Here is a 25,186-nt window from a genome sequence, read left to right as displayed (position 1 = left end):
GTTTCCCTCCACAGCCACGGCGTACGGAAAAGGCACGTACTTTGCGGTGAACGCTCAGTACTCGAGTAGTGACACATACTCCCGCCCCAACACCTCAGGTGAGAAGCTCATGTACCTGTGCTCCGTCTTGACCGGAGACTTCACTACAGGGACCTCAACAACGATAGACGCTCCTCTGAAGAAGGCTGGCTCCCCTGAGAAGTTCGACAGTGTGGTGGACAACATTCAGAATCCCTCTATGTTCATCATCTTCCACGACAGCCACGCCTACCCCGACTACCTCATCACCTTCAAATGAGTTTAGACCTGGTGGAGATCTGATGTAGACCTGTCTGTCCTATCTTAGTCCTGGTTTAACAATAGATAGTACATCACTGGAACTGTTAAGGCCAGTGCACACCTAACAACTAAGAGCTGTAAACACTGGGCCCTCTGCACACACTGTGGCCCCCCCTCTACACACACCATGACCCCCCCCTGCACACACCTTGGTCCCCCTCTGCACACACCTATGGAGCTTCTCACTGATAGAAATGCTCAAGTGCTGTTTTAAGTGCACTTATCAATATAATAATGTTTACTCTATGTGTTCTTTTCAGTGGTCACTTTTGATGCTTAGAACATGTTCACAAATGTATTTTAGCTTCAGTCAAGGTTTTGTTCTGGTTTAGTCCTGTTTACTTTAGTTTAGTCCTGGTTTAGTTCTGGTGTAGTCCTGGTTTCGTCCTAATTCAGTCCTGGTCCTGGTTTCGACCTGTGATCATCTCTCCACAGCACTGCCTGTGTTCATATGAAGGACTTATTGTAATGTTTTTGTCTTTCTTACTGAAATGTTGTGAATTTAATGATTAATCTGCTGCTTTTAAATACATTATTGTAAAATAAAGACACTTCATGCGTCTTTAATTCTTGGATATTTTCATTAAAGGTGCTGCACCTGACTTTCACTGTCAGAACTCATTTATTTTAAACTGTTTGCAGTGCTCCAAATCAATCAATCAATCAAACTTTATTTATAAAGCGCTTTTCATACAAAAATGTAACACAAAGTGCTTTACAGTGATTAAAAACAACCCGACACCCGACAGGAGAACCAGTTGAGAAAGCACCATCAGAGGAGCCGTCTACACCAGGAGCAGAGAGACGTCCACCACCACCAGGAACCACCACAGTGCCCAGGGGAGAGATGAAGCCCAAGCACCAACCCTCCACCAGGAGCCCACATGACAGAACCCGACAGCCACAGCCGACCTCTGCTCCTGATACAGAGGCTCCTACAGAGGAAACACTGGAAATCCTAAAAATATGCCTAAAATAAATAAATATATTAAAATGTGTACAGTAGAAACAAGTAAAAGTATAAGAATTCAATCAAAAGCTGAGCTAAAAAGGTGGGTCTTGAGCCTGCTCTTAAAAACATGAACGTTCTCTTTGGCCCTGAGCTCCTCCGGCTGCAGGTCCATAGACGAGAGCCGTAGTACTGAAAAGACTCCTCTCCGTGAGTGTGTGTCCTGACTTTGGGAATGACCAGGAGCTGCTGCCGGAGGAGCGCAGGATCCGCGAGGGTTCATAGGGTAAAAGCAGTTCTGAAAGATAAGAAGGCCAAAGACCATTAAGACATTTAAAAAACAGTAAAAGAACTTTAAAATCAATCCTGAAACTCACGGAGCCAATACAGTGATTTTAAAACCAATGTAACGTGGTCCCGCCCTCTGGTCCTCGTCAGGACACGTGCTGCTGAATTTTGTAATAATTGCAAGTTCTTCCTCACTTCCCTTATGCATTCGGAGCATCCTGTTTATTCACCATGATGAGTTTGTAAGCACTTTTCACAGACTGCTGATCTCCAGCACTATCTCCATGAGCAGAGAGAAGACCAGAGGTTTGGAGGAGATGGAGGACATCCACATGTCCTTTGCTCTGGACAGACAGACTCTGAAGAGGTCACTCATCTGCTGGAGGACAAACACCAGGAGACACCCTCACACACATTTCAAGTCTCTGTACCTGGTTTTACTGTTTTCAAAATGAACTAGTTTCATTGTCAACAGTTTGTAATGGTCCAAAGTTATTCCACATTTACCTCATGCATTCAACAACAACTAGCATGTTAATAACACTTCCTGATTCTCTGACAATACAACATTGCTGACTTATGTTGACCTCAAGAGCTGCTTATATAACATATCTGTACTGGGGTAAGACACATTTACTCAAAAAAGGGAAAAACGGGTACAGGGACTTTAAAGCTGACACGTGATTATTATGATGTTTATTTGTACAGGGTCCCAGTGAGAGTACTGGACCCTCTTTTACAATTCAAACTAAACAATGACGTGTGTAGGTCCATTTAAAACATTGGAAACAGGAGGAGGTGTGATTATAAATGTTTATTATTTCAAATGCAGTAGTGGCTCCAGTGTGTCCAGTTTTCATGTCAAATATGTTCCAAAAAAAATGACCAAAAGTTTTTCTTCCCATTTTAGCTCTAGTGTGGCCAGGTTTCAGACATACATAATCATGAGATCTTGTATTAAAAGTTCCAGTGTCAAGGGTCAACAAACAAGTGAGATCTTCAGGTAGTCTATCACATTATCCTCTTCAAGTACATTTTCTACAGAGTTCTCTTGTGACAGAGAGTGAAGGGCTGGGTTGGGGTTTTTTAAACAGATGTGAAAGAAACAACACAGCTCCAGGTACATGTGTTTGTGATGACACAGATCAGGAACTAGTGTAATACGAGTTCGTTAAATGTTTTAATACTCCTAAGGTTAAAATGATTCCTCGCTTACATGTACATTGTGTCACCATGGTAAATGCTGAACATTCCACCATACACATACATGTAGATCACCCCCAACGTGATGTCACTGCAAAGTATCAATAGGCCAGTCATGTTTAATACAGATGGGAGCAGGTGGATCTTGTGCAAATGCAGATTTGTGTTGTAAGACGGTAACACTCATAGAAATAAACACGTTCAACATTTGTGAATGAAACTTTTGGAGATTTTATGGCAAAGTACAATGTGATCAGTAGAACTGTGTGTGTGTGTGTGTGTCTGTGTGTGTATGTGTTTGTGCCAGTGTGTGTGCCTGTGTGTGTGCCGGTGTGTGTGCAAGTTTGAATATCAAAGTACAAAGTCTGAACAAAACTCTCCCACTGGAACAAGACTAGAGATAAAGTCTCACACTGAAACCTTTGTCATAAAAAGACACTTGGGCCGTAGTTGGAAAAAAACATGTTTAATCATTTAAAGGAACAATATTCACAGTCACAGTGTCCAGAGGAACATCAGGAGCTTTGTCCAGAAGGACGAGCAACACTTCATCTGTTTGGGACGAACTGAAACGATGCAGCGTCTCCTGGTCCTGTCCCTCTGGAGAGGACGTTTTTAGAACTAGAACTTTTTGTAACTATGAATATTTTATTTCAGTACTAAGGAACAGACTCAGTAGTCAATACAGATTCTGATTCCCCGATGATAATAAAAATCCCTCTTTTTTTTTTACACAATATAATGTGATTTTCCACATTAAATACTAGAACTTTTTTGTTCTCACGTGTGTTATATGTGTGTGATGCTCAAGGGTCCAGTAGGTTCATGTTGGTCTATGTGTGTGTACTAGTCTATGTGTGTTCTACTTGTTTTGTTAGAGCTCAGGATCATTCTAAAGACATTCAGGAAAAGTTCAGTTCTGTCCTGTCAATGACTTTTTTAATATGGATACATGTGAAAAATGAGGATCTAATTCCAATACTAGTTTTAGTATCAGTTAGTGTCTGATTTTTAATACTTCTGACAACCCTAAAATAAACATAGTCATTTGATTAGTTTAGTCATAATATTTTTATTGAACCAAAAACAGAGCACAATTCAAATTGTACAGGATCAACAGCACTCAATACTTTTTGGTATATAAAAGTTAAAATAAAAATTAATTTTGCAAACTGAGAATAAACATAATAATGGCCTGCGCAGGTACATATATCTGTGAATTTTGAGATGTTTTTCACATAGTTTCAGATTATAAAAAATCAAGAGGTTGCCACACTTTCTTAAATGATATTAGTTTATCCTTTAACATATTGATTCGTTGACTATTGAAAAAGAAAAGCTGGATGGTGTGTCCCTTCTTCCTGATCATCTCCTCAAACAGCTGCAGCTGTAAAACAGATTTGACTTCCCACAGTGTAAGAAATACAGAAGCAGTTACTTTAGTCTGTGCACACTAGTTGGGCCTAACTTCTTGGTAGTTCTTGACCAACTGTGCGATCCTGACCACCCTGATGTCAGCAGGAATACTCCCTTCGTAGTCTGACCACAGGTATTCTGGAGACAGCACTTTGGTGGGTTTGTTGTACAGGAAATATCTGTAAAATAACACAGTAAACGTAAAGACATTCACTCTAGTCATTTAGATTTTTGTTTAAAGTTCTTATATCACACTAAACTGTGTCACTTTTCGGTTTTGGGTTCGTCACCTTCTTGTTTGTGTGGATGTCATTGCTCTGCTTAGAATGTTCCACAGTGTGACATTAAACAGATCGACCTTCATTTCTTAAATTCAGTGGTGGTTTTATTGCTCAAAAATACCTAGAAAAACAGGCATTCCTCTCCACAGATCTGAGCTGTAACTTGGTCTGGTTATAATATAAATATAATAAGACAGATGACAGAACAGACAGTACAGAAGTGGACCAAGTGAGTGTGACGTCACCCACAGCGTCAGCTCCAGTCAAACAAGCTCATGATGCTACAGCTACAGGGGGAATGAGGAATTTATTAATGGACAAAACAACCAAATAAAAAGCCCAGGATCATGTGTCGTGGGTCATTACCAACATTTTAAGACCAAAATGACGAGGCAGGTACAGAGAGAGGAGCAACACATCAGTGTATAGTGTGTGTGTGTGTGTGTGTGTGTGTGTACGTGTGTGCGTGTGTGCGTGTGTGTGTGTGTGTGTGTGTGTGTGTGTGCGTGTGCGTGCGTGTGTGTGTGTGTACGTGTGTGCGTGTGTGTGTGTGTGCGTGCGTGTGTGTGTTTCTGTGCTTTAACTCTTCATTGTTTTCTACTGTGGGCTTGATTTTCTTGTTTTAGATCAGAGACAAACTCAATATTGAGCTGAGTTGTAGATTTTGCTTACACACAAAGCAATACCATCTCCATGGAGACCAGCAGAAAAGTCTCACAGTGTAACTTTAAAAGGGACTTACTTGTTGAGATGACTTTCTTCCTGCCACGCTGCTTCCACTCCGATTTTAGCATCCTCTTGTGATTTCTCATCACAGTGTCTATGAGTAACACAAATAACATCCAACAGATTTTAATCAAAACTCATGCGACAGGTTTTCATGTGTTTCTCATTCTGACTGGGTTTGGTGGATTGACCTGTGGTTAATGTTGATCAGAGTTTTACATCAGTTAAGTGACACTTTGGGGGGAAAAAAGTTGAGCCTCGGGGAAAGAAGGCGCCTGATTGGTCTGTTATTAATGATTTACAGACAAAATAGTGAAATAAAAGCTTTAGGATCATGTAGAGTGAGTTAATACAAACATTTTAAGACTAAAATGACAGAAGCAGTCAGAGAGAGAGAGGTGACACTTTTCAATACAAAGTGAATTGGAAGCCAGAGTGGATGGAGCTGGAAGCACATGTGCTCACCTCCTGTTTGGAACACTCTCGCTCACGGTTTAACTATGTCCATGTGTACAGTGTTTGATCTAACATCATGCATTAAAAAAACAAGGTCAAAGGTCGTACTTGACCAGCCTGTACATGTCGTCCAGGAGCCCTCCCCACACGGCTGCAGTGTAGTAATAGTCTCCCTCTGTCGGCGGGATGTACGCCTGTGACTCAGGACGCCGCTCATAAGGGAAGTCCTCACGCTTTGTTGTCTGGAAACGACAAGTGCAGTCATGTATTGTAATGTATTCACTCAACCTGAGAGGATATTTACAACACAAAGAAAGGCCACAGCCAGGTGCAAAAGTCAACAGAGGTGAAAGATGACGTCTAAATACAAGAGTTTGGACTTTTTTGTCTCTGGAAATCAGGAAGGATTTGCTGAAGGCTGAAGGACAGTGTGAAACCTGCACTCAGTTTTAAAAAAGTGACTCTGATCACCAGAGTCTTCACCTGCAGACAGAGACACATCTGCATTTGTCTCATTCTCAGTTTATGTTCAGGTTTCATGTGAAGCTCAGAACCTCCAGAATTCCCCCCCTGAGCTGCAGAGGCTGCACTAGCACTGACTCATGATGCTGCAGGTGCTGAGGTTTAGGGAGTCACCGTTCAGATCAGAGAGAGACAGAACAAAACCCCAGATGATTAATTATAACATGAACAACTCGTCCATCATGTCCAGTGTTTTTGTCATTAAGAATAAATCTGCATTTCAATAGTTCTCAGTGTTGTTATATTTAAACATGTTTCGCTGCTGTTTGGGGACACATGAGTCATGTTTGTGACAGTTCAGACACAAAAGAGTAAGTTGAAATAATCTGCTTGACTTTTGCACAGTCTGTACTAAACACAGTTGTGACCTGAAACAGACCCTGTAGTACATTCGGTGGAGCGTGCCAACCAGCCGACTCAAGGCCTCTGCTCCAACATGGCCACGAAAAACACTGTCCACGTCCATCATGAACAGATAGTCAGCCTCTCTGTGGAGCTGAAACAACACACTGTAAATCTACATACACACATGTATCTGTGTGTGTGTGTGAGACGCTCACCCATGTCTCTAAAGCAAGTTTGGCCCACTTCATCTTGCTCAGTACCACGTCCTGCCATCGATTTGCACTGGGCACATCGTGGATCGAGATGTTTCTTCCTTGAGTTAGAGGAATCTGCAGCACAGCCGAGACAACAATATAATGTGTATAATACATGTATCTTATCAATAGATCGGTATCGGATCAATATTGAACATTAACCCGATGTTTGTTCTACACTGTCCCAGTCTGTTCGTACCCATGTATCATTCCAGTCTGTCCTCAGATCGATTTCTGCTCAGACAAAGTTCTGACACTGTGTCCTTAGGCAAGACACTTTTCTCACCTTGCCTAGTATGGAAGTGCTGTGTGAGTGTTGGTGGAGAGGAGGCTCGGCTCCCTGTGGCCACCAGTGAGTGTGGAGTGATCATGTGGCAGTGAGGGGCTTGTACCACATACATCCTTATGAACTGTGTATTTGATGGTATTATCTTCACATAAGCAAAAAGTCAACTTTGTGATCTTTACTCTAACTTACATAACTACTACACATTCTTGGTGATTGCTTTGGTTTTTTAAAATAGCAATATCGATATCGGCAAATATCGTTTATTGACCACAACAGTAAGTGAAATATTGGACTTCAGTATTTCCAGAGTGATTATGTGCAGTACAGAGGGATTTGGTGTCACATTCATTACATGGTCCAATCAGAAGACTGAATACTTAGAATACTTTCTCATTTCTTTTATAGAGGAGAAATACAACAACCTGTGTCCACTCACCACAAGACCTGTGTCCACACCACAAGACCTGTGTCCACTCACCACAAGACCTGTGTCCAACACCACAAGACCTGTGTCCACTCACCACAAGACCTGTGTCCAACACCACAAGACCTGTGTCACCACAGACCTCACCACAAGACCTGTGTCCAAACACCACAAGACCTGACCTGTGTCCAACACCACAAGACCTGTGACCTGTGTCACCACAAGACCTGTGTCACCACAAGACCTCACCACAAGACCTGTGTCCAACACCACAAGACCTGTGTCCACTCACCACAAGACCTGTGTCCACACCACAAGACCTGTGTCACCACAAGACCTGTGTCACCACAAGACCTGTGTCCAACACCACAAGACCTGTGTCCAACACCACAAGACCTGTGTCCACTGTGTCACCACAAGACCTGACCTGTGTCCAACAACAAATTTCATGATAAAGAGCCACCATGTATTCTTTTGATTTTAGGGAAGTACAGTAAAGGAAAGGAAAGTAGTTTCTGAATTCTGAATACCACAAACAATACATTTAATCAAATCAACTGTATTGTTCATTTATTTTTTATAATTTTTAATAGAGCTACATCTCAGGAATATAGTTTGCTTTTCAGAGCATTTTGCAGAACACTTATGACAAGATGGGCTATGGCTTTTTGGAGACGGGCTGTGGCTGGTTGTAGAAGCCTGTGGCTTGTTGGAGATGGGCTATGGCTTGTTGGAGATACTGAGCACTGGATTCCTTCAAGGCTGTGTACTCAGTCCACTGGTGTTTACACTCCTAACACACGACATTGCATCCAGACACAAGGGCAACGACGACACCACAGTGATGGGACTTATTTGGGGGGATGAGGAATCACTGTACAGGGAAGAAGTTAAAGATCTGTAGGGCTGGTGCAGAGAGAACAACCTGGTGCTTAACGTGGACAAAACGAAGGAGATGATCATCGACTTCCAGAGATCACAGTCAACACGATCCTCTCAGCATCAGTGGCTGGACAGTGGAGAGTGGAGAACATCAAGTTCCTTGCAGTGCAGATTTCGTAAGACCTGACCTGAAGCAAGAACATCTTTGCGATCAGGAAACAGGCCCAGCAGAGACTGTACTTCCTGAGGAAACCAAAACACGCCTCTCTCCCCACCAGAATCCTCTGGATCTTCTACAGAGGTGTGGTAGAGAGTGTTTTGATGCGTCGCAACATGGTACTCCAGCTGCAGGATGTCTGACAAAAAAGCCTTGCAGAGGACAGTTAGGGGAGCTGAGAGAGTAGTCGGAGTTTCCCTCCCCTCTGTCCAAGAACATTTCTAGAGCTGCTGCAGGAGCAGGTCACTGAACATTTTCAAGAACCAATCTCACCCTTTACACAAACACTTGCTGCTACTGCTGTCATCAGGCAAACAATTCAACAGAGGCGCAGCAAAAGCACCAGACTGATGAAGCTTCCTCCCACAAGCCATTAGGATGCTGAACACTTGACCCTGAACCTATATACTACTACAAAATATGTACATTATGTACATTATATGTATATTATTGTTTTTAGGTTAGTTTTAGTGTTTATTCCACTCAGTCACTTTAACTGGCCCTGGCACTAATGGAATCTGTCTTAGGTCGTTTTCACACCGCTAGTTCGATTATTTGGTCCGCACCAGGCAATAAAATTATTACTATGTAGCAAATACACTCCAGAGTGGTCCGCTTTCACACCGACAAACGAAACAAAATTGGTCCGACTGATGTGCCTCTGTTTCCCGGGAAAACAGCGATACCTCCAATTACCAATACCGATGTTCCCTGTTAATACCACGGGCCGTCCTCATCTCAAATTATCACCATGAGCTCATAAAACAGCAACATGTAGGGGACTTCCGGGGAACGCGGAGAGCGCATGGACGCATAGCTGAATACCTGCTACACAACCGATTTTAAATCATCCCCCTAATCACTCGAAATTACCACAAGAAGGTCTAGAAAAAGCGATGAGTGGGGGCCGATCCAAAAGAGGACAGAAACATACGAAGAAAGCGGACATGGAAGAAGATATGCCGAAAAAAGACGCGGAGCAAGCCCAAGTAGAAGATGGCTACGAGCTAGCTGCTGGTGACGAGCTACGTGCGAATGACGAAGTGGCGAGCAACGCAGAAAACTCCCTAACGCTAAGTGAAATTCACAAAGATCTACGAAGTTTCAAGAGCGAATTCATAAAAGCACTTCAGGAGATTAAGGTAGAAATGGTCAGAGATCTTAAAGTCGAGATGGCGACTATTACCCAGAGCATAAACCAAAAGCTAACGGACCAAGCAGCTAAACTCGAGGGACACGACAAAGCCATTGCCGAGGCAGAAGGGCGTATTTCGGAGGTTGAAGAGAGCGGCGTAGTGACCAAAGACGCCCTGCTTGGCTTATTAAGGGAACAACGCAGATTGCGGGAAAAAGTTGTTGACTTAGAAAGCAGATCCAGAAGAAACAACATACGCATATACGGGATTCCTGAGGGCGCAGAGGGCGCGTCTGTGATGGACTTTGTGAGAAGTTTGCTCACTAAGGAGCTACAGTTACCAGAGGGAATGTCTCTCCAGATTCAAAGAGCTCACCGAGCTTCCACGCAAAAACCGGGACCAGGCGCAACACCAAGATCTGTGATCATAAACTTTTTGCAGTTTTGAAGTGAAAGAGACCATCCTTAGGCTGGCATGGAAGAAGAGGATTATGTTTGATAATAAACAGATTTACTTTGACCATGACTATGCCTATGAAGTTTTGGAGAAGCGTAAAGCATATGGAGAAATAAAAAAGGCGCTTAAAGAGAGGGGCATCCGTTTCCAAACGCCCTTCACGAAGATTCGCATCCACTGGAGTACGGGGCCGCGGACTTACGGAGACGCTGAAGACGCGGCGAGTGATCTGAGGGCGCGGGGGATTGAGGTGTCTGCAACTAGAGTGAGAACAACGGCCAGTGTGGATATGGAGGACAAAATCCGCCGCGCTTTTCCTTGGGAAGCAGTGGTTGCAGATGAGAGAGGAGCAACGATCGGAATGAGGGTGAGACGCAAACTACAAGAGTTTAGAAGAGGAGATGGATCCTAGAAGACTAATAAGCTTTATTGTTTATCTTCATAACTGAGGTAACTGATTCTATTCTGTCCATGATGCTGTAAGTAGAAAGTTGAAACTGGAATCGGTTGAAGTAGAGATTAGTATTAGTGTTCGTATTTGTTGGACTCATTGTGGTCGAGGAATGTATTGGCTGGTTCAGCATTCCACCGCAAGGGGGAGCTCCGACCGGGAGGACGGACTTTACTTTACTTTAACTTGGTTTTTGGTTTTTTGTTTTTGTTCATGTTTCTTTGTTCTAATTCAACAGTGGGGGTTACATTTGTTTGTCTTATTGTCCTTACGATTATATTGGAGAATGTTTTGTTAATTATTGATAGACATTATATTAAGTCTAAACTAAATGCTTAAACTAATTTCGATTAATGTAAATGGGCTACAGAGTGCAACCAAGCAAGGTAAAATACTGGCAAAACTAAAAAGGGAGAATATAGATGTGGCGTTTATACAAGAAACTCATTTGGCGGGATTGGAACATTAAAGACTTAAGAGGCAGGGTTTTAAATATGTCTTTTTCTCTTCTAACGGGATAAAACATACAAGAGGTGTGGCGATTTTAATCAAGTCAAGTCATATTTGAGCATATAGCAACAGTTAAGGATAAAGAAGGCAGATATGTGATGGTAAAAGGTAAACTGGGTGGAGAAATGTTTACATTTTATAATGTATATATCNAGTTAGTGTCTGATTTTTAATACTTCTGACAACCCTAAAATAAACATAGTCATTTGATTAGTTTAGTCATAATATTTTTATTGAACCAAAAACAGAGCACAATTCAAATTGTACAGGATCAACAGCACTCAATACTTTTTGGTATATAAAAGTTAAAATAAAAATTAATTTTGCAAACTGAGAATAAACATAATAATGGCCTGCGCAGGTACATATATCTGTGAATTTTGAGATGTTTTTCACATAGTTTCAGATTATAAAAAATCAAGAGGTTGCCACACTTTCTTAAATGATATTAGTTTATCCTTTAACATATTGATTCGTTGACTATTGAAAAAGAAAAGCTGGATGGTGTGTCCCTTCTTCCTGATCATCTCCTCAAACAGCTGCAGCTGTAAAACAGATTTGACTTCCCACAGTGTAAGAAATACAGAAGCAGTTACTTTAGTCTGTGCACACTAGTTTCCACCATTGGGCCTAACTTCTTGGTAGTTCTTGACCAACCTGTGCGATCCTGACCACCCTGATGTCAGCAGGAATACTCCCTTCGTAGTCTGACCACAGGTATTCTGGAGACAGCACTTTGGTGGGTTTGTTGTACAGGAAATATCTGTAAAATAACACAGTAAACGTAAAGACATTCACTCTAGTCATTTAGATTTTTGTTTAAAGTTCTTATATCACACTAAACTGTGTCACTTTTCGGTTTTGGGTTCGTCACCTTCTTGTTTGTGTGGATGTCATTGCTCTGCTTAGAATGTTCCACAGTGTGACATTAAACAGATCGACCTTCATTTCTTAAATTCAGTGGTGGTTTTATTGCTCAAAAATACCTAGAAAAACAGGCATTCCTCTCCACAGATCTGAGCTGTAACTTGGTCTGGTTATAATATAAATATAATAAGACAGATGACAGAACAGACAGTACAGAAGTGGACCAAGTGAGTGTGACGTCACCCACAGCGTCAGCTCCAGTCAAACAAGCTCATGATGCTACAGCTACAGGGGGAATGAGGAATTTATTAATGGACAAAACAACCAAATAAAAAGCCCAGGATCATGTGTCGTGGGTCATTACCAACATTTTAAGACCAAAATGACGAGGCAGGTACAGAGAGAGGAGCAACACATCAGTGTATAGTGTGTGTGTGTGTGTGTGTGTGTGTACGTGTGTGCGTGTGTGTGTGTGTGTGTGTGTGTGTGTGTGCGTGTGCGTGCGTGTGTGTACGTGTGTGCGTGTGTGTGTGTGCGTGCGTGTGTGTGTTTCTGTGCTTTAACTCTTCATTGTTTTCTACTGTGGGCTTGATTTTCTTGTTTTAGATCAGAGACAAACTCAATATTGAGCTGAGTTGTAGATTTTGCTTACACACAAAGCAATACCATCTCCATGGAGACCAGCAGAAAAGTCTCACAGTGTAACTTTAAAAGGGACTTACTTGTTGAGATGACTTTCTTCCTGCCACGCTGCTTCCACTCCGATTTTAGCATCCTCTTGTGATTTCTCATCACAGTGTCTATGAGTAACACAAATAACATCCAACAGATTTTAATCAAAACTCATGCGACAGGTTTTCATGTGTTTCTCATTCTGACTGGGTTTGGTGGATTGACCTGTGGTTAATGTTGATCAGAGTTTTACATCAGTTAAGTGACACTTTGGGGGGAAAAAAGTTGAGCCTCGGGGAAAGAAGGCGCCTGATTGGTCTGTTATTAATGATTTACAGACAAAATAGTGAAATAAAAGCTTTAGGATCATGTAGAGTGAGTTAATACAAACATTTTAAGACTAAAATGACAGAAGCAGTCAGAGAGAGAGAGGTGACACTTTTCAATACAAAGTGAATTGGAAGCCAGAGTGGATGGAGCTGGAAGCACATGTGCTCACCTCCTGTTTGGAACACTCTCGCTCACGGTTTAACTATGTCCATGTGTACAGTGTTTGATCTAACATCATGCATTAAAAAAACAAGGTCAAAGGTCGTACTTGACCAGCCTGTACATGTCGTCCAGGAGCCCTCCCCACACGGCTGCAGTGTAGTAATAGTCTCCCTCTGTCGGCGGGATGTACGCCTGTGACTCAGGACGCCGCTCATAAGGGAAGTCCTCACGCTTTGTTGTCTGGAAACGACAAGTGCAGTCATGTATTGTAATGTATTCACTCAACCTGAGAGGATATTTACAACACAAAGAAAGGCCACAGCCAGGTGCAAAAGTCAACAGAGGTGAAAGATGACGTCTAAATACAAGAGTTTGGACTTTTTTGTCTCTGGAAATCAGGAAGGATTTGCTGAAGGCTGAAGGACAGTGTGAAACCTGCACTCAGTTTTAAAAAAGTGACTCTGATCACCAGAGTCTTCACCTGCAGACAGAGACACATCTGCATTTGTCTCATTCTCAGTTTATGTTCAGGTTTCATGTGAAGCTCAGAACCTCCAGAATTCCCCCCCTGAGCTGCAGAGGCTGCACTAGCACTGACTCATGATGCTGCAGGTGCTGAGGTTTAGGGAGTCACCGTTCAGATCAGAGAGAGACAGAACAAAACCCCAGATGATTAATTATAACATGAACAACTCGTCCATCATGTCCAGTGTTTTTGTCATTAAGAATAAATCTGCATTTCAATAGTTCTCAGTGTTGTTATATTTAAACATGTTTCGCTGCTGTTTGGGGACACATGAGTCATGTTTGTGACAGTTCAGACACAAAAGAGTAAGTTGAAATAATCTGCTTGACTTTTGCACAGTCTGTACTAAACACAGTTGTGACCTGAAACAGACCCTGTAGTATCCTCGGTGGAGCGTGCCAACCAGCCGACTCAAGGCCTCTGCTCCAACATGGCCACGAAAAACACTGTCCACGTCCATCATGAACAGATAGTCAGCCTCTCTGTGGAGCTGAAACAACACACTGTAAATCTACATACACACATGTATCTGTGTGTGTGTGTGAGACGCTCACCCATGTCTCTAAAGCAAGTTTGGCCCACTTCATCTTGCTCAGTACCACGTCCTGCCATCGATTTGCACTGGGCACATCGTGGATCGAGATGTTTCTTCCTTGAGTTAGAGGAATCTGCAGCACAGCCGAGACAACAATATAATGTGTATAATACATGTATCTTATCAATAGATCGGTATCGGATCAATATTGAACATTAACCCGATGTTTGTTCTACACTGTCCCAGTCTGTTCGTACCCATGTATCATTCCAGTCTGTCCTCAGATCGATTTCTGCTCAGACAAAGTTCTGACACTGTGTCCTTAGGCAAGACACTTTTCTCACCTTGCCTAGTATGGAAGTGCTGTGTGAGTGTTGGTGGAGAGGAGGCTCGGCTCCCTGTGGCCACCAGTGAGTGTGGAGTGATCATGTGGCAGTGAGGGGCTTGTACCACATACATCCTTATGAACTGTGTATTTGATGGTATTATCTTCACATAAGCAAAAAGTCAACTTTGTGATCTTTACTCTAACTTACATAACTACTACACATTCTTGGTGATTGCTTTGGTTTTTAAAATAGCAATATCGATATCGGCAAATATCGTTTATTGACCACAACAGTAAGTGAAATATTGGACTTCAGTATTTCCAGAGTGATTATGTGCAGTACAGAGGGATTTGGTGTCACATTCATTACATGGTCCAATCAGAAGACTGAATACTTAGAATACTTTCTCATTCTTTTATAGAGGAGAAATACAACAACCTGTGTCCACTCACCACAAGACCTGTGTCCACACTGTGTCCACCACAAGACCTGTGTCCACTCACCACAAGACCTGTGTCCACTCACCACAAGACCTGTGTCCAACACCACAAGACCTGTGTCCACTCACCACAAGACCTGTGTCCAACACCACAAGACCTGTGTCCAACACCACAAGACCTGTGTCCAACACCACAAGACCTGTGTCCAACACCACAAGACCTGTGTCCACTCACCACAAGACCTGTGTCCAACACCACAAGACCTGTGTCCACTCACCACAAGACCTGTGTCCAACACCACAAGACCTGTGTCCAACACCACAAGACCTGTGTCCACTCACACACACAAGACCTGTGTCCATGTGTCCACAACACCACAAGACCTGTGTCCACTCACCACAAGACCTGTGTCCAACAAAATTTCATGATAAAGAGCCACCATGTATTCTTTTGATTTTAGGGAAGTACAGTAAAGGAAAGGAAAGTAGTTTCTGAATTCTGAATACCACAAACAATACATTTAATCAAATCAACTGTATTGTTCATTTATTTTTTATAATTTTTAATAGAGCTACATCTCAGGAATATAGTTTGCTTTTCAGAGCATTTTGCAGAACACTTATGACAAGACGGGCTATGGCTTTTTGGAGACGGGCTGTGGCTGGTTGTAGAAGCCTGTGGCTTGTTGGAGATGGGCTATGGCTTGTTGGAGATACTGAGCACTGGATTCCTTCAAGGCTGTGTACTCAGTCCACTGGTGTTTACACTCCTAACACACGACATTGCATCCAGACACAAGGGCAACGACGACACCACAGTGATGGGACTTATTTGGGGGGATGAGGAATCACTGTACAGGGAAGAAGTTAAAGATCTGTAGGGCTGGTGCAGAGAGAACAACCTGGTGCTTAACGTGGACAAAACGAAGGAGATGATCATCGACTTCCAGAGATCACAGTCAACACGATCCTCTCAGCATCAGTGGCTGGACAGTGGAGAGTGGAGAACATCAAGTTCCTTGCAGTGCAGATTTCGTAAGACCTGACCTGAAGCAAGAACATCTTTGCGATCAGGAAACAGGCCCAGCAGAGACTGTACTTCCTGAGGAAACCAAAACACGCCTCTCTCCCCACCAGAATCCTCTGGATCTTCTACAGAGGTGTGGTAGAGAGTGTTTTGATGCGTCGCAACATGGTACTCCAGCTGCAGGATGTCTGACAAAAAAGCCTTGCAGAGGACAGTTAGGGGAGCTGAGAGAGTAGTCGGAGTTTCCCTCCCCTCTGTCCAAGAACATTTCTAGAGCTGCTGCAGGAGCAGGTCACTGAACATTTTCAAGAACCAATCTCACCCTTTACACAAACACTTGCTGCTACTGCTGTCATCAGGCAAACAATTCAACAGAGGCGCAGCAAAAGCACCAGACTGATGAAGCTTCCTCCCACAAGCCATTAGGATGCTGAACACTTGACCCTGAACCTATATACTACTACAAAATATGTACATTATGTACATTATATGTATATTATTGTTTTTAGGTTAGTTTTAGTGTTTATTCCACTCAGTCACTTTAACTGGCCCTGGCACTAATGGAATCTGTCTTAGGTCGTTTTCACACCGCTAGTTCGATTATTTGGTCCGCACCAGGCAATAAAATTATTACTATGTAGCAAATACACTCCAGAGTGGTCCGCTTTCACACCGACAAACGAAACAAAATTGGTCCGACTGATGTGCCTCTGTTTCCCGGGAAAACAGCGATACCTCCAATTACCAATACCGATGTTCCCTGTTAATACCACGGGCCGTCCTCATCTCAAATTATCACCATGAGCTCATAAAACAGCAACATGTAGGGGACTTCCGGGGAACGCGGAGAGCGCATGGACGCATAGCTGAATACCTGCTACACAACCGATTTTAAATCATCCCCCTAATCACTCGAAATTACCACAAGAAGGTCTAGAAAAAGCGATGAGTGGGGGCCGATCCAAAAGAGGACAGAAACATACGAAGAAAGCGGACATGGAAGAAGATATGCCGAAAAAAGACGCGGAGCAAGCCCAAGTAGAAGATGGCTACGAGCTAGCTGCTGGTGACGAGCTACGTGCGAATGACGAAGTGGCGAGCAACGCAGAAAACTCCCTAACGCTAAGTGAAATTCACAAAGATCTACGAAGTTTCAAGAGCGAATTCATAAAAGCACTTCAGGAGATTAAGGTAGAAATGGTCAGAGATCTTAAAGTCGAGATGGCGACTATTACCCAGAGCATAAACCAAAAGCTAACGGACCAAGCAGCTAAACTCGAGGGACACGACAAAGCCATTGCCGAGGCAGAAGGGCGTATTTCGGAGGTTGAAGAGAGCGGCGTAGTGACCAAAGACGCCCTGCTTGGCTTATTAAGGGAACAACGCAGATTGCGGGAAAAAGTTGTTGACTTAGAAAGCAGATCCAGAAGAAACAACATACGCATATACGGGATTCCTGAGGGCGCAGAGGGCGCGTCTGTGATGGACTTTGTGAGAAGTTTGCTCACTAAGGAGCTACAGTTACCAGAGGGAATGTCTCTCCAGATTCAAAGAGCTCACCGAGCTTCCACGCAAAAAACCGGGACCAGGCGCAACACCAAGATCTGTGATCATAAACTTTTTGCAGTTTGAAGTGAAAGAGACCATCCTTAGGCTGGCATGGAAGAAGAGGATTATGTTTGATAATAAACAGATTTACTTTGACCATGACTATGCCTATGAAGTTTTGGAGAAGCGTAAAGCATATGGAGAAATAAAAAAGGCGCTTAAAGAGAGGGGCATCCGTTTCCAAACGCCCTTCACGAAGATTCGCATCCACTGGAGTACGGGGCCGCGGACTTACGGAGACGCTGAAGACGCGGCGAGTGATCTGAGGGCGCGGGGGATTGAGGTGTCTGCAACTAGAGTGAGAACAACGGCCAGTGTGGATATGGAGGACAAAATCCGCCGCGCTTTTCCTTGGGAAGCAGTGGTTGCAGATGAGAGAGGAGCAACGATCGGAATGAGGGTGAGACGCAAACTACAAGAGTTTAGAAGAGGAGATGGATCCTAGAAGACTAATAAGCTTTATTGTTTATCTTCATAACTGAGGTAACTGATTCTATTCTGTCCATGATGCTGTAAGTAGAAAGTTGAAACTGGAATCGGTTGAAGTAGAGATTAGTATTAGTGTTCGTATTTGTTGGACTCATTGTGGTCGAGGAATGTATTGGCTGGTTCAGCATTCCACCGCAAGGGGGAGCTCCGACCGGGAGGACGGACTTTACTCCTCGCTCACTACAGGAGTCAACTGACCCCGAGGATAAGGAAGACTTTATTTGTTTTTTGTTTTTGTTCATGTTTCTTCGTTCTAGTTCAACAGTGGGGGTTACATTTGTTTGTCTTATTGTCCTTACGATTATATTGGAGAATGTTTTGTTAATTATTGATAGACATTATATTAAGTCTAAACTAAATGCTTAAACTAATTTCGATTAATGTAAATGGGCTACAGAGTGCAACCAAGCAAGGTAAAATACTGGCAAAACTAAAAAGGGAGAATATAGATGTGGCGTTTATACAAGAAACTCATTTGGCGGGATTGGAACATGAAAGACTTAAGAGGCAGGGTTTTAAATATGTCTTTTTCTCTTCTAACGGGATAAAAAACATACAAGAGGTGTGGCGATTTTAATATCAAGTCAAGTCATATTTGAGCATATAGCAACAGTTAAGGATAAAGAAGGCAGATATGTGATGGTAAAAGGTAAACTGGGTGGAGAAATGTTTACATTTTATAATGTATATATCCCTCCTGGTACTAAATCTGACTATTTAAATATTTTAGACAAAGCTGTGACAGAGAGCCAAGGAATGCTCATTTGTGGAGGAGATTTTAATATAACTTTAAATCCACACATAGATTCAACTAGTAATAGATTATTTCAGTCACAGAAAATAACAAGAAAGATTAAAGTTATGATGTCGGAGACGGGTCTTGTAGATGTATGGAGGTATTTGAACCCAACAATTAGAGACTATACCTTCTACTCGTCCCCACACTCTTCTTACTCCAGAATTGATTATTTTTTTACCTTTAGTACAGACATCAATAGAATGCAAAAATGTCAGATCGGAGTGAGAGATATATCTGATCATTCTCCTTTATATCTATATATATCCAAGTCTCAACAACAAAAACTAACTCACTGGAGACTGAATAATAGCATACTCAACAATCAGCTATGTGAACAATTATCTAAAGAAATAACTGAATACTTACAAATCAACGATGACAATAATACAACTCCACCCATTTTGTGGGATGCATGTAAGGCGATGATGAGAGGGAGAGTGATTGCTAAAACTTCTTATTTGAAAAAGCAAAGGTTGGAAAGACTGGAGAAGCTATAATTAGAACTATTAACATTGGAAACCAAACATAAAGATACATTAGATGACCAAACAAGATTTGAAATTAAGAAAAAAAGGAATCAGATAGATGAGATCTATAATCAAGATATACAACGAAAGCTACTATTTGTCAAACAGAGTTATTATGAAGGAGGGGTCAAATATACCAAACAACTAGCATACAAATTAAGAAAACAACAGTCAGAGAATACAGTCTACAAGATTAAAGACCCGGTGACCAAAGAAATGTACAATCAATTAGATAAAATTCAGAACTGCTTTAAGAAGTATTATAAAAAGTTATACTCACAGCCTCATATAACTAATGATCATAAAATGGAGAGTTTGTTAAGGTCATTGAAATTACCTACTGTTACAGAAAATGAAAACAAGGCTTTGACTGCCCAAATTACAAAGGAGGAAATTCACTCTGCCATAGGACGATTGAAAACTAATAAGGCTCCAGGCCCTGATGGATTTACCGCGGAATGGTACAAAAAATTGAAAGATGCGGTGACACCATTATTATTAAAGACATTCAACTGGGTAATGACTAATGCAGAGACACCTCCATCTTGGAGAGAGGCTATTATTTCAGTTATACCAAAAGAGGGGAAAGATAAAACAGAATGTTTTAACTACAGGCCAATAAGTGTATTGAACTTAGATTACAAGATATTTACATCAATTCTAGCCAAAAGACTAGACAAGATTTTACCAGGGATAATTGACTCAGATCAAACGGGATTCGTAAAATTACGTCAAACTCATGACAACATTAGAAGATCACTACAAATTATGAGACACATAGATATGAATAAAACGCAGGCTGTTCTATTGAGTTTAGACGCAGAAAAAGCCTTTGACTCTGTAAGATGGGAATTCTTATTTAAAGTTATGCAAAAATTTGGATTTGATGAGACGCTTATTAAAATATGGAAGGCTTTATACAATAAACCAACAGCTAGGATCAAAATGAATGGGACACTCTCTGAATCTTTTGGTTTGAAGAGGTCCACGAGACAGGGATGTCCCTTAAGTCCACTTTCCTTTGCAATATTTATAGAGCCACTTGCTCAGTGGATTAGACAGAATAATATGATTACAGGAATATGGATGTCAAATATTGAGCAAAAAATTGCATTGTTTGCGGATGATGTTCTGGTTTACTTATCCAACCCTACAGCATCATTGCCACAATTATTTACAGTTTTGAGAGAATATGGGTCATATTCAGGGTATAAATTAAATGAGCATAAAACTCAAGTGCTTAGTTTTAATTATAAACCCCCTGAACATTTAAGATGTGCATATAAATTAAATTGGGACAATACATGTATTAAATATTTGGGCATATATTTACCAATTGACTTAACTACCTTAGAAGAAAACAATTATGGCCCCTTAAAAGCTGAAATTACTAAAGATATTAACAGATGGAACATAATACCCTTTCTGAGCTTAACATCAAGAGTGGAAACAATAAAAATGAATGTTCTCCCCAGAATGTTGTACTTATTCCAGTCAATTCCTATTGAGAAGCCAGACACATATTTTACAGAATGGGATAAGACTATCTCAAGATTTGTATGGGCAGGCAAAAAACCAAGGGTGAAATATAAAACATTACAACTCTCAAAGGACAGAGGAGGTCTAGCACTTCCGTGTTTTCAAGATTATTACAGAGCATCACAGTTACGCCCGTTAGTGGGCTGGTGCAAACCTAGCTATAATTCAAAATGGAAGGACATAGAGTGCGGAATAACAGGAGGCCTGCCGGTCGGTATGTTGATAGGGGACCCATCATTGTTGGATGATCTGTCAGATATTGCAAAGCAGTTACTCAAAAGTTCCATAAAGACATGGACTGAAATACTAAAAAGGTATAAATTACAGGGAAAAGCGGGACTTTTTAAATGGTTTGCTTATGATTTTGATTTTATTCCTGGTAGATATGACTCAAGATTTAAGATGTGGTGTAATAAAGGCCTTAATACATATTGCACTCTAATTAAGGACGGGGTAATAAGAAGCTTTCAGGACCTCAGGGACAAGTTTGGATTGACAAATCATGATCATTTTAGATACTTACAAATTAGAGATTTTGTTACCAAAAAGTTCCCCCAAAAAACAAATTTCACTAAAAGTGATATTCTTGGAATTTTTCAAAATGCATATGAAGACGCTTCCTATCAAAAAATTATTTCAAAATTATACACGAGCCTTCAAAATCTAGAGAACTATGATACTCTTTATATAAAAACAAGATGGGAAGCAGAGGGCAACATAATTCTTACAACTGAGGACTGGGACAGAATCTGCACACAGCAGTGGTCAGTAACAAGCGCCCCCTGTTGGAGGGAGTTCTGTTGGAAAAATGTAACTCGATACTTCTGTACACCAGCTCAAACATCTAAATATTCTGATCAGACCAGCTGCTGGAGGTTATGTGGTCAAGTACAAGCTAACCATTTTCATATTTTTTGGAATTGTCCCTCTGTGGCTCCATTTTGGAGACAAGTTCATGCAATACTGGAAATGGTCTTTAAAAGGAAGATTCAATATGATTTTAAAATAATGTATTTGGGAGATTTTGTTTCGTTGCACCTTTCTAAAGCAGATTCATACTTGATGGGAGTATTGCTGGTGGCTGCCAAGAAAGGAGTAACTCGGAAGTGGCTTGGACAGGAGACGCCTACATTGGATGAATGGATAGACTTGATATTTAGCATTTTTAAAATGGAAAGGATCACATTTAAATTGAAGTTACAAAGTGACATATTTGAAACCTATTGGTCAAAATGGTTGCGGTATGTAAAGACAAGAAGACCTGACTTTGTATAAAGTAGTTATATCTGTTTATCTGCCCCCACTGTCTTGTTTTGTTCTTACTGTTTGAATGTTGTTTATTTTTACAAGATAAAAACCCAATAAAAAGTGAATGACAAAAAAAAAAACAGCAACATGTAGAACTTTGTACAAACTCACCGCATCAGCCCAGAGTTACAGTAACAGCAGCAGCCAACAATTGTAATGAAGTTGGCTCAACGTTTGACGTTCGCTTGATATTCGTTAGGGACCGTCAGCAAATAGTCACCACAGTACTGGAGGGAGTCACTTTACATTATTGGAGCAGGGTTACACATTAAATGCATGTACAAATTCACCAAAAATCAACTAAAACACCGTTTCCAAATCTGTGGGGCGTAGTAGTTCCCAAATAAATGTGTCTACTTACTACAGGTCACAATTGGACCCTAGGTCACATTACTGTGAAGCGGGACACAATAATTACATGAAAAAATTCACCAAAAATCAACAAAAGCATTTTTTCTAATGTTTTTTTTTTTTTTTTTCCAAAAGAGACAGAATTGACTGCAAAGTGAAGCTCAGCATTGTAGGGAGACCCACTGCAAGTTAAGTTTTGAGAACTCCCTACCACAGGTTCAAAATCACCTGTCTCCTCCCATAGGTTTTTGCAGGATGCCGCTTGTTTTTTTCTTCTTTGTGCAGTTTCCTAAACTATCCATAAATAATTGGTTTGTTGATGTTACGTAGTCATTTACTTGACTTATATGTTTACTCATTTAAATACACTGTTGGGCAAGTTACTTTAAAACTGTAATGCGTTATTTATTACTTATTACTGTCATTTCAAAGTAATTTGTTACATTACAATATTACTGCATTTAAAATGTAAGGCATTACATTACTATTGCATTACTTTAAGTTACTCTCACCAAAATAACTGCGAAAAATAAAAAGAACTTTTGAGCCGTATATGGACTGAACCAGGACTAAACAAGGTCTAAACCAGGACTAAACCAGGTCTAAACCAGGACTAAACCAGGACTATAACAGGACTAACCTCAGACTGATTCCAGGACTGAAGAGGAGGACTAAACCAGAACTGAACTAGGACTAAAACAGGACTCACTGTGGGGACGGGCTCGAAGGAGACCGCAGGAGAAAGGACCGGCTCTGCTCCGCACCTCATGGAGGGAAGAGCGGCTGTCGCCCGATCGCTCTTTATGGACCCTGCTGCTCGGGCTCGCGGTCCTAATTTCAGCAACTATTTGCGGGTACAAGACCCGGTGCAAAACTCTGCTACAGCGCGTAACTTCTACCTTCCTTCAACGTGTCCAGAAGTCCAACTTTTTGTGTGTGATGGTTTGCATCGTCCTCTGTCTTTTGGGTGCGAGCGCAGGAGACTTTGTCGGTGCAGAACATTTCGTCGACGTTGTGGATTTTGTCGGAGAGAAAACTTGCAGACATACAGCACTTCAGAATCACACTGCTACAGATTGAACATTTATTTAAATTTGGCAGCTGAACATATTCTGTACTGTACTGTACAGTAGACAGGAGTCCCTCAGCCGATCAGGACGCAGCGGGAGGAACGCAATACGTGTTCATACACTAAAAACAAAAGGCATGCAAAATTGCACAAAAAAAAAAAAATTCTAAAAATCAGCGAAACAGCGAGATCGCGAAAAGTGAATCGCGTTAGAGAGGGACGACTGTAAGCCAGGTCTAAACCAGAAGTGACCCAGGTCTAAACCAGGTCTAAACCAGAAGTGGCCCAGGTCTAAACCAGGTCTAAACAGCGTAGAGTCTGGGTCGGTCCTTTTCGCCCACGGTTAACTGAAGGTCTATCCGGCCGCGTCTCCGGCGTTTCACCGCTGCTGATTTCACGGTGATTTTAACGAATTTCTATGAAGAAAAACCCACCACTTCAATCCAGGTTAAAAAAGCATTGTAACGCGCGTTACTCACATTTGTACCGAGTAAAATATTACTATTTTTCCCCCTGTAATGCCTTACATTACTGCGTTACAGCAAAAATCAACGCATTACTGTAATACATTACTTTTATAATACATTACTCCCAACACTGTTTAAATACAACATATTACTTTGACATGTCCATGCTATATAAGAAGCAAAATATTTTTTCCTGCCTTAATTCTCATTAAGTCTTACACTGTGCACCTCAGATATTGTGATACAAAAAGCTTTGTACACACACACACACACACACATATACACACACATACACACACACACACATTTGACTCATTATTTATTTATCACCTTACTTGCCAACTGCTTTGCGCACAATTACACAAAAGACAACATGTCCTTAGTGTGCACAGATTTTGGAATAATTATTATTATCAGTGTTTTATCTTCCAAATCACTTCAAGAAAAGCATTGAAGTATTTCACAACAAGTGTGCTTTTCAGTCTACACATCTACTAACTGATTCTGATGGAGTATATTCAGTTGCTGTGAGTAATACAGAGTTTAGGCTACATAGAGCAGCGACATGTTAAAAGACATTAAGTTGTTTATGATAGTCACACATTTGCATGCATTTCAAGTTATCCATTATTTCAATTTCAAAGAAGTTATGTACTGCCAGATAGTGTTGTAGCCAAGACCACACTAATCGAGACCAACACTTGTCCAAGACATCAGGGTCCTGAGACCAGGACAAGACCAAGACCTCATAGAGTCAAGATCAAGACAAGACCGAGACTTTTAAAGGCCGAGACAAAGACAAAACCTGTTTTTTCAACTGGAAGTGATATTATCTTACTAGTCTTGCTGTGGTATTTACCAGCCTCTGCACATTTATCAAAAGCACGTCGTAATAAATACAGATGCATTTGAGCACGTTCATTGGCAAACTTCAGCTACTGCTCTGTGCGGACACTAGCAAAATTTAGATTAGTTTTTGCGCCGCATTTCATCTTGCA

General features: G+C 41.4%; 3 protein-coding genes across 4 annotated transcripts in view; 1 reads left to right on the top strand and 2 right to left on the bottom strand.

The window, feature by feature from the left end:
- Nucleotides 1-941, top strand: part of LOC110164061 (protein mono-ADP-ribosyltransferase PARP14-like) — a 29,063-nt gene extending 28,122 nt beyond the window's left edge. For both annotated transcript variants that reach the window (XM_055152037.1, XM_055152034.1), the window contains one exon: nucleotides 15-941. In XM_055152037.1, coding sequence (XP_055008012.1) covers nucleotides 15-298 — 284 coding nt within the window. In that variant the 3' untranslated portion in view covers nucleotides 299-941. The remainder of the gene's footprint in view (nucleotides 1-14) is intronic.
- A 3,114-nt stretch (nucleotides 942-4,055) lies between these two features.
- Nucleotides 4,056-8,965, bottom strand: LOC129409353 (histo-blood group ABO system transferase 2-like). Its single transcript, XM_055155095.1, has 7 exons — nucleotides 8,878-8,965; nucleotides 8,558-8,730; nucleotides 6,741-6,854; nucleotides 6,560-6,676; nucleotides 5,767-5,900; nucleotides 5,219-5,296; nucleotides 4,056-4,374 (listed from the first exon to the last, which is right to left on the bottom strand). Exons 1-7 carry the CDS (start codon nucleotides 8,963-8,965, stop codon nucleotides 4,233-4,235), a joined length of 846 nt encoding a protein of 281 aa, XP_055011070.1. The 3' UTR covers nucleotides 4,056-4,232.
- Nucleotides 8,966-11,755: 2,790 nt separating this feature from the next.
- Nucleotides 11,756-25,186, bottom strand: part of LOC129408794 (histo-blood group ABO system transferase 2-like) — a 33,686-nt gene continuing 20,255 nt past the window's right edge. The window contains 6 exon segments of the mRNA XM_055153148.1: nucleotides 11,756-11,800; nucleotides 11,802-11,907; nucleotides 12,734-12,811; nucleotides 13,282-13,415; nucleotides 14,075-14,191; nucleotides 14,256-14,369. Of these exon segments, the coding sequence (XP_055009123.1) occupies nucleotides 11,756-11,800; nucleotides 11,802-11,907; nucleotides 12,734-12,811; nucleotides 13,282-13,415; nucleotides 14,075-14,191; nucleotides 14,256-14,369 (594 nt within the window).

Source organism: Boleophthalmus pectinirostris, unplaced genomic scaffold, assembly GCF_026225935.1.
Source record: "Boleophthalmus pectinirostris isolate CB_2022bp ecotype Guang Dong unplaced genomic scaffold, ASM2622593v1 HiC_scaffold_1, whole genome shotgun sequence".
NCBI lineage: Eukaryota > Metazoa > Chordata > Actinopteri > Gobiiformes > Gobiidae > Boleophthalmus > Boleophthalmus pectinirostris.
Note: the sequence above shows the minus strand (reverse complement) of the source record. Positions and strands in the feature narration are given on the sequence as shown.

What these genes read in the sequence shown, in the direction of transcription:
- LOC129409353 (XM_055155095.1), bottom strand. Translation starts at nt 8,965, where the DNA reads ATGGCTTGTGGGAGGAAGCTTCATCAGTCTGGTGCTTTTGCTGCGCCT. An exon ending in TGACAGCAGTAGCAGCAAGT is followed by an intron (nt 8,731 to 8,877) that starts GTTTGTGTAAAG and finishes CTTTTTTGTCAG; the next exon opens with ACATCCTGCAGCTGGAGTAC. An exon ending in TCCACCGAATGTACTACAGG is followed by an intron (nt 5,901 to 6,559) that starts GTCTGTTTCAGG and finishes TGTCGTTTCCAG; the next exon opens with ACAACAAAGCGTGAGGACTT.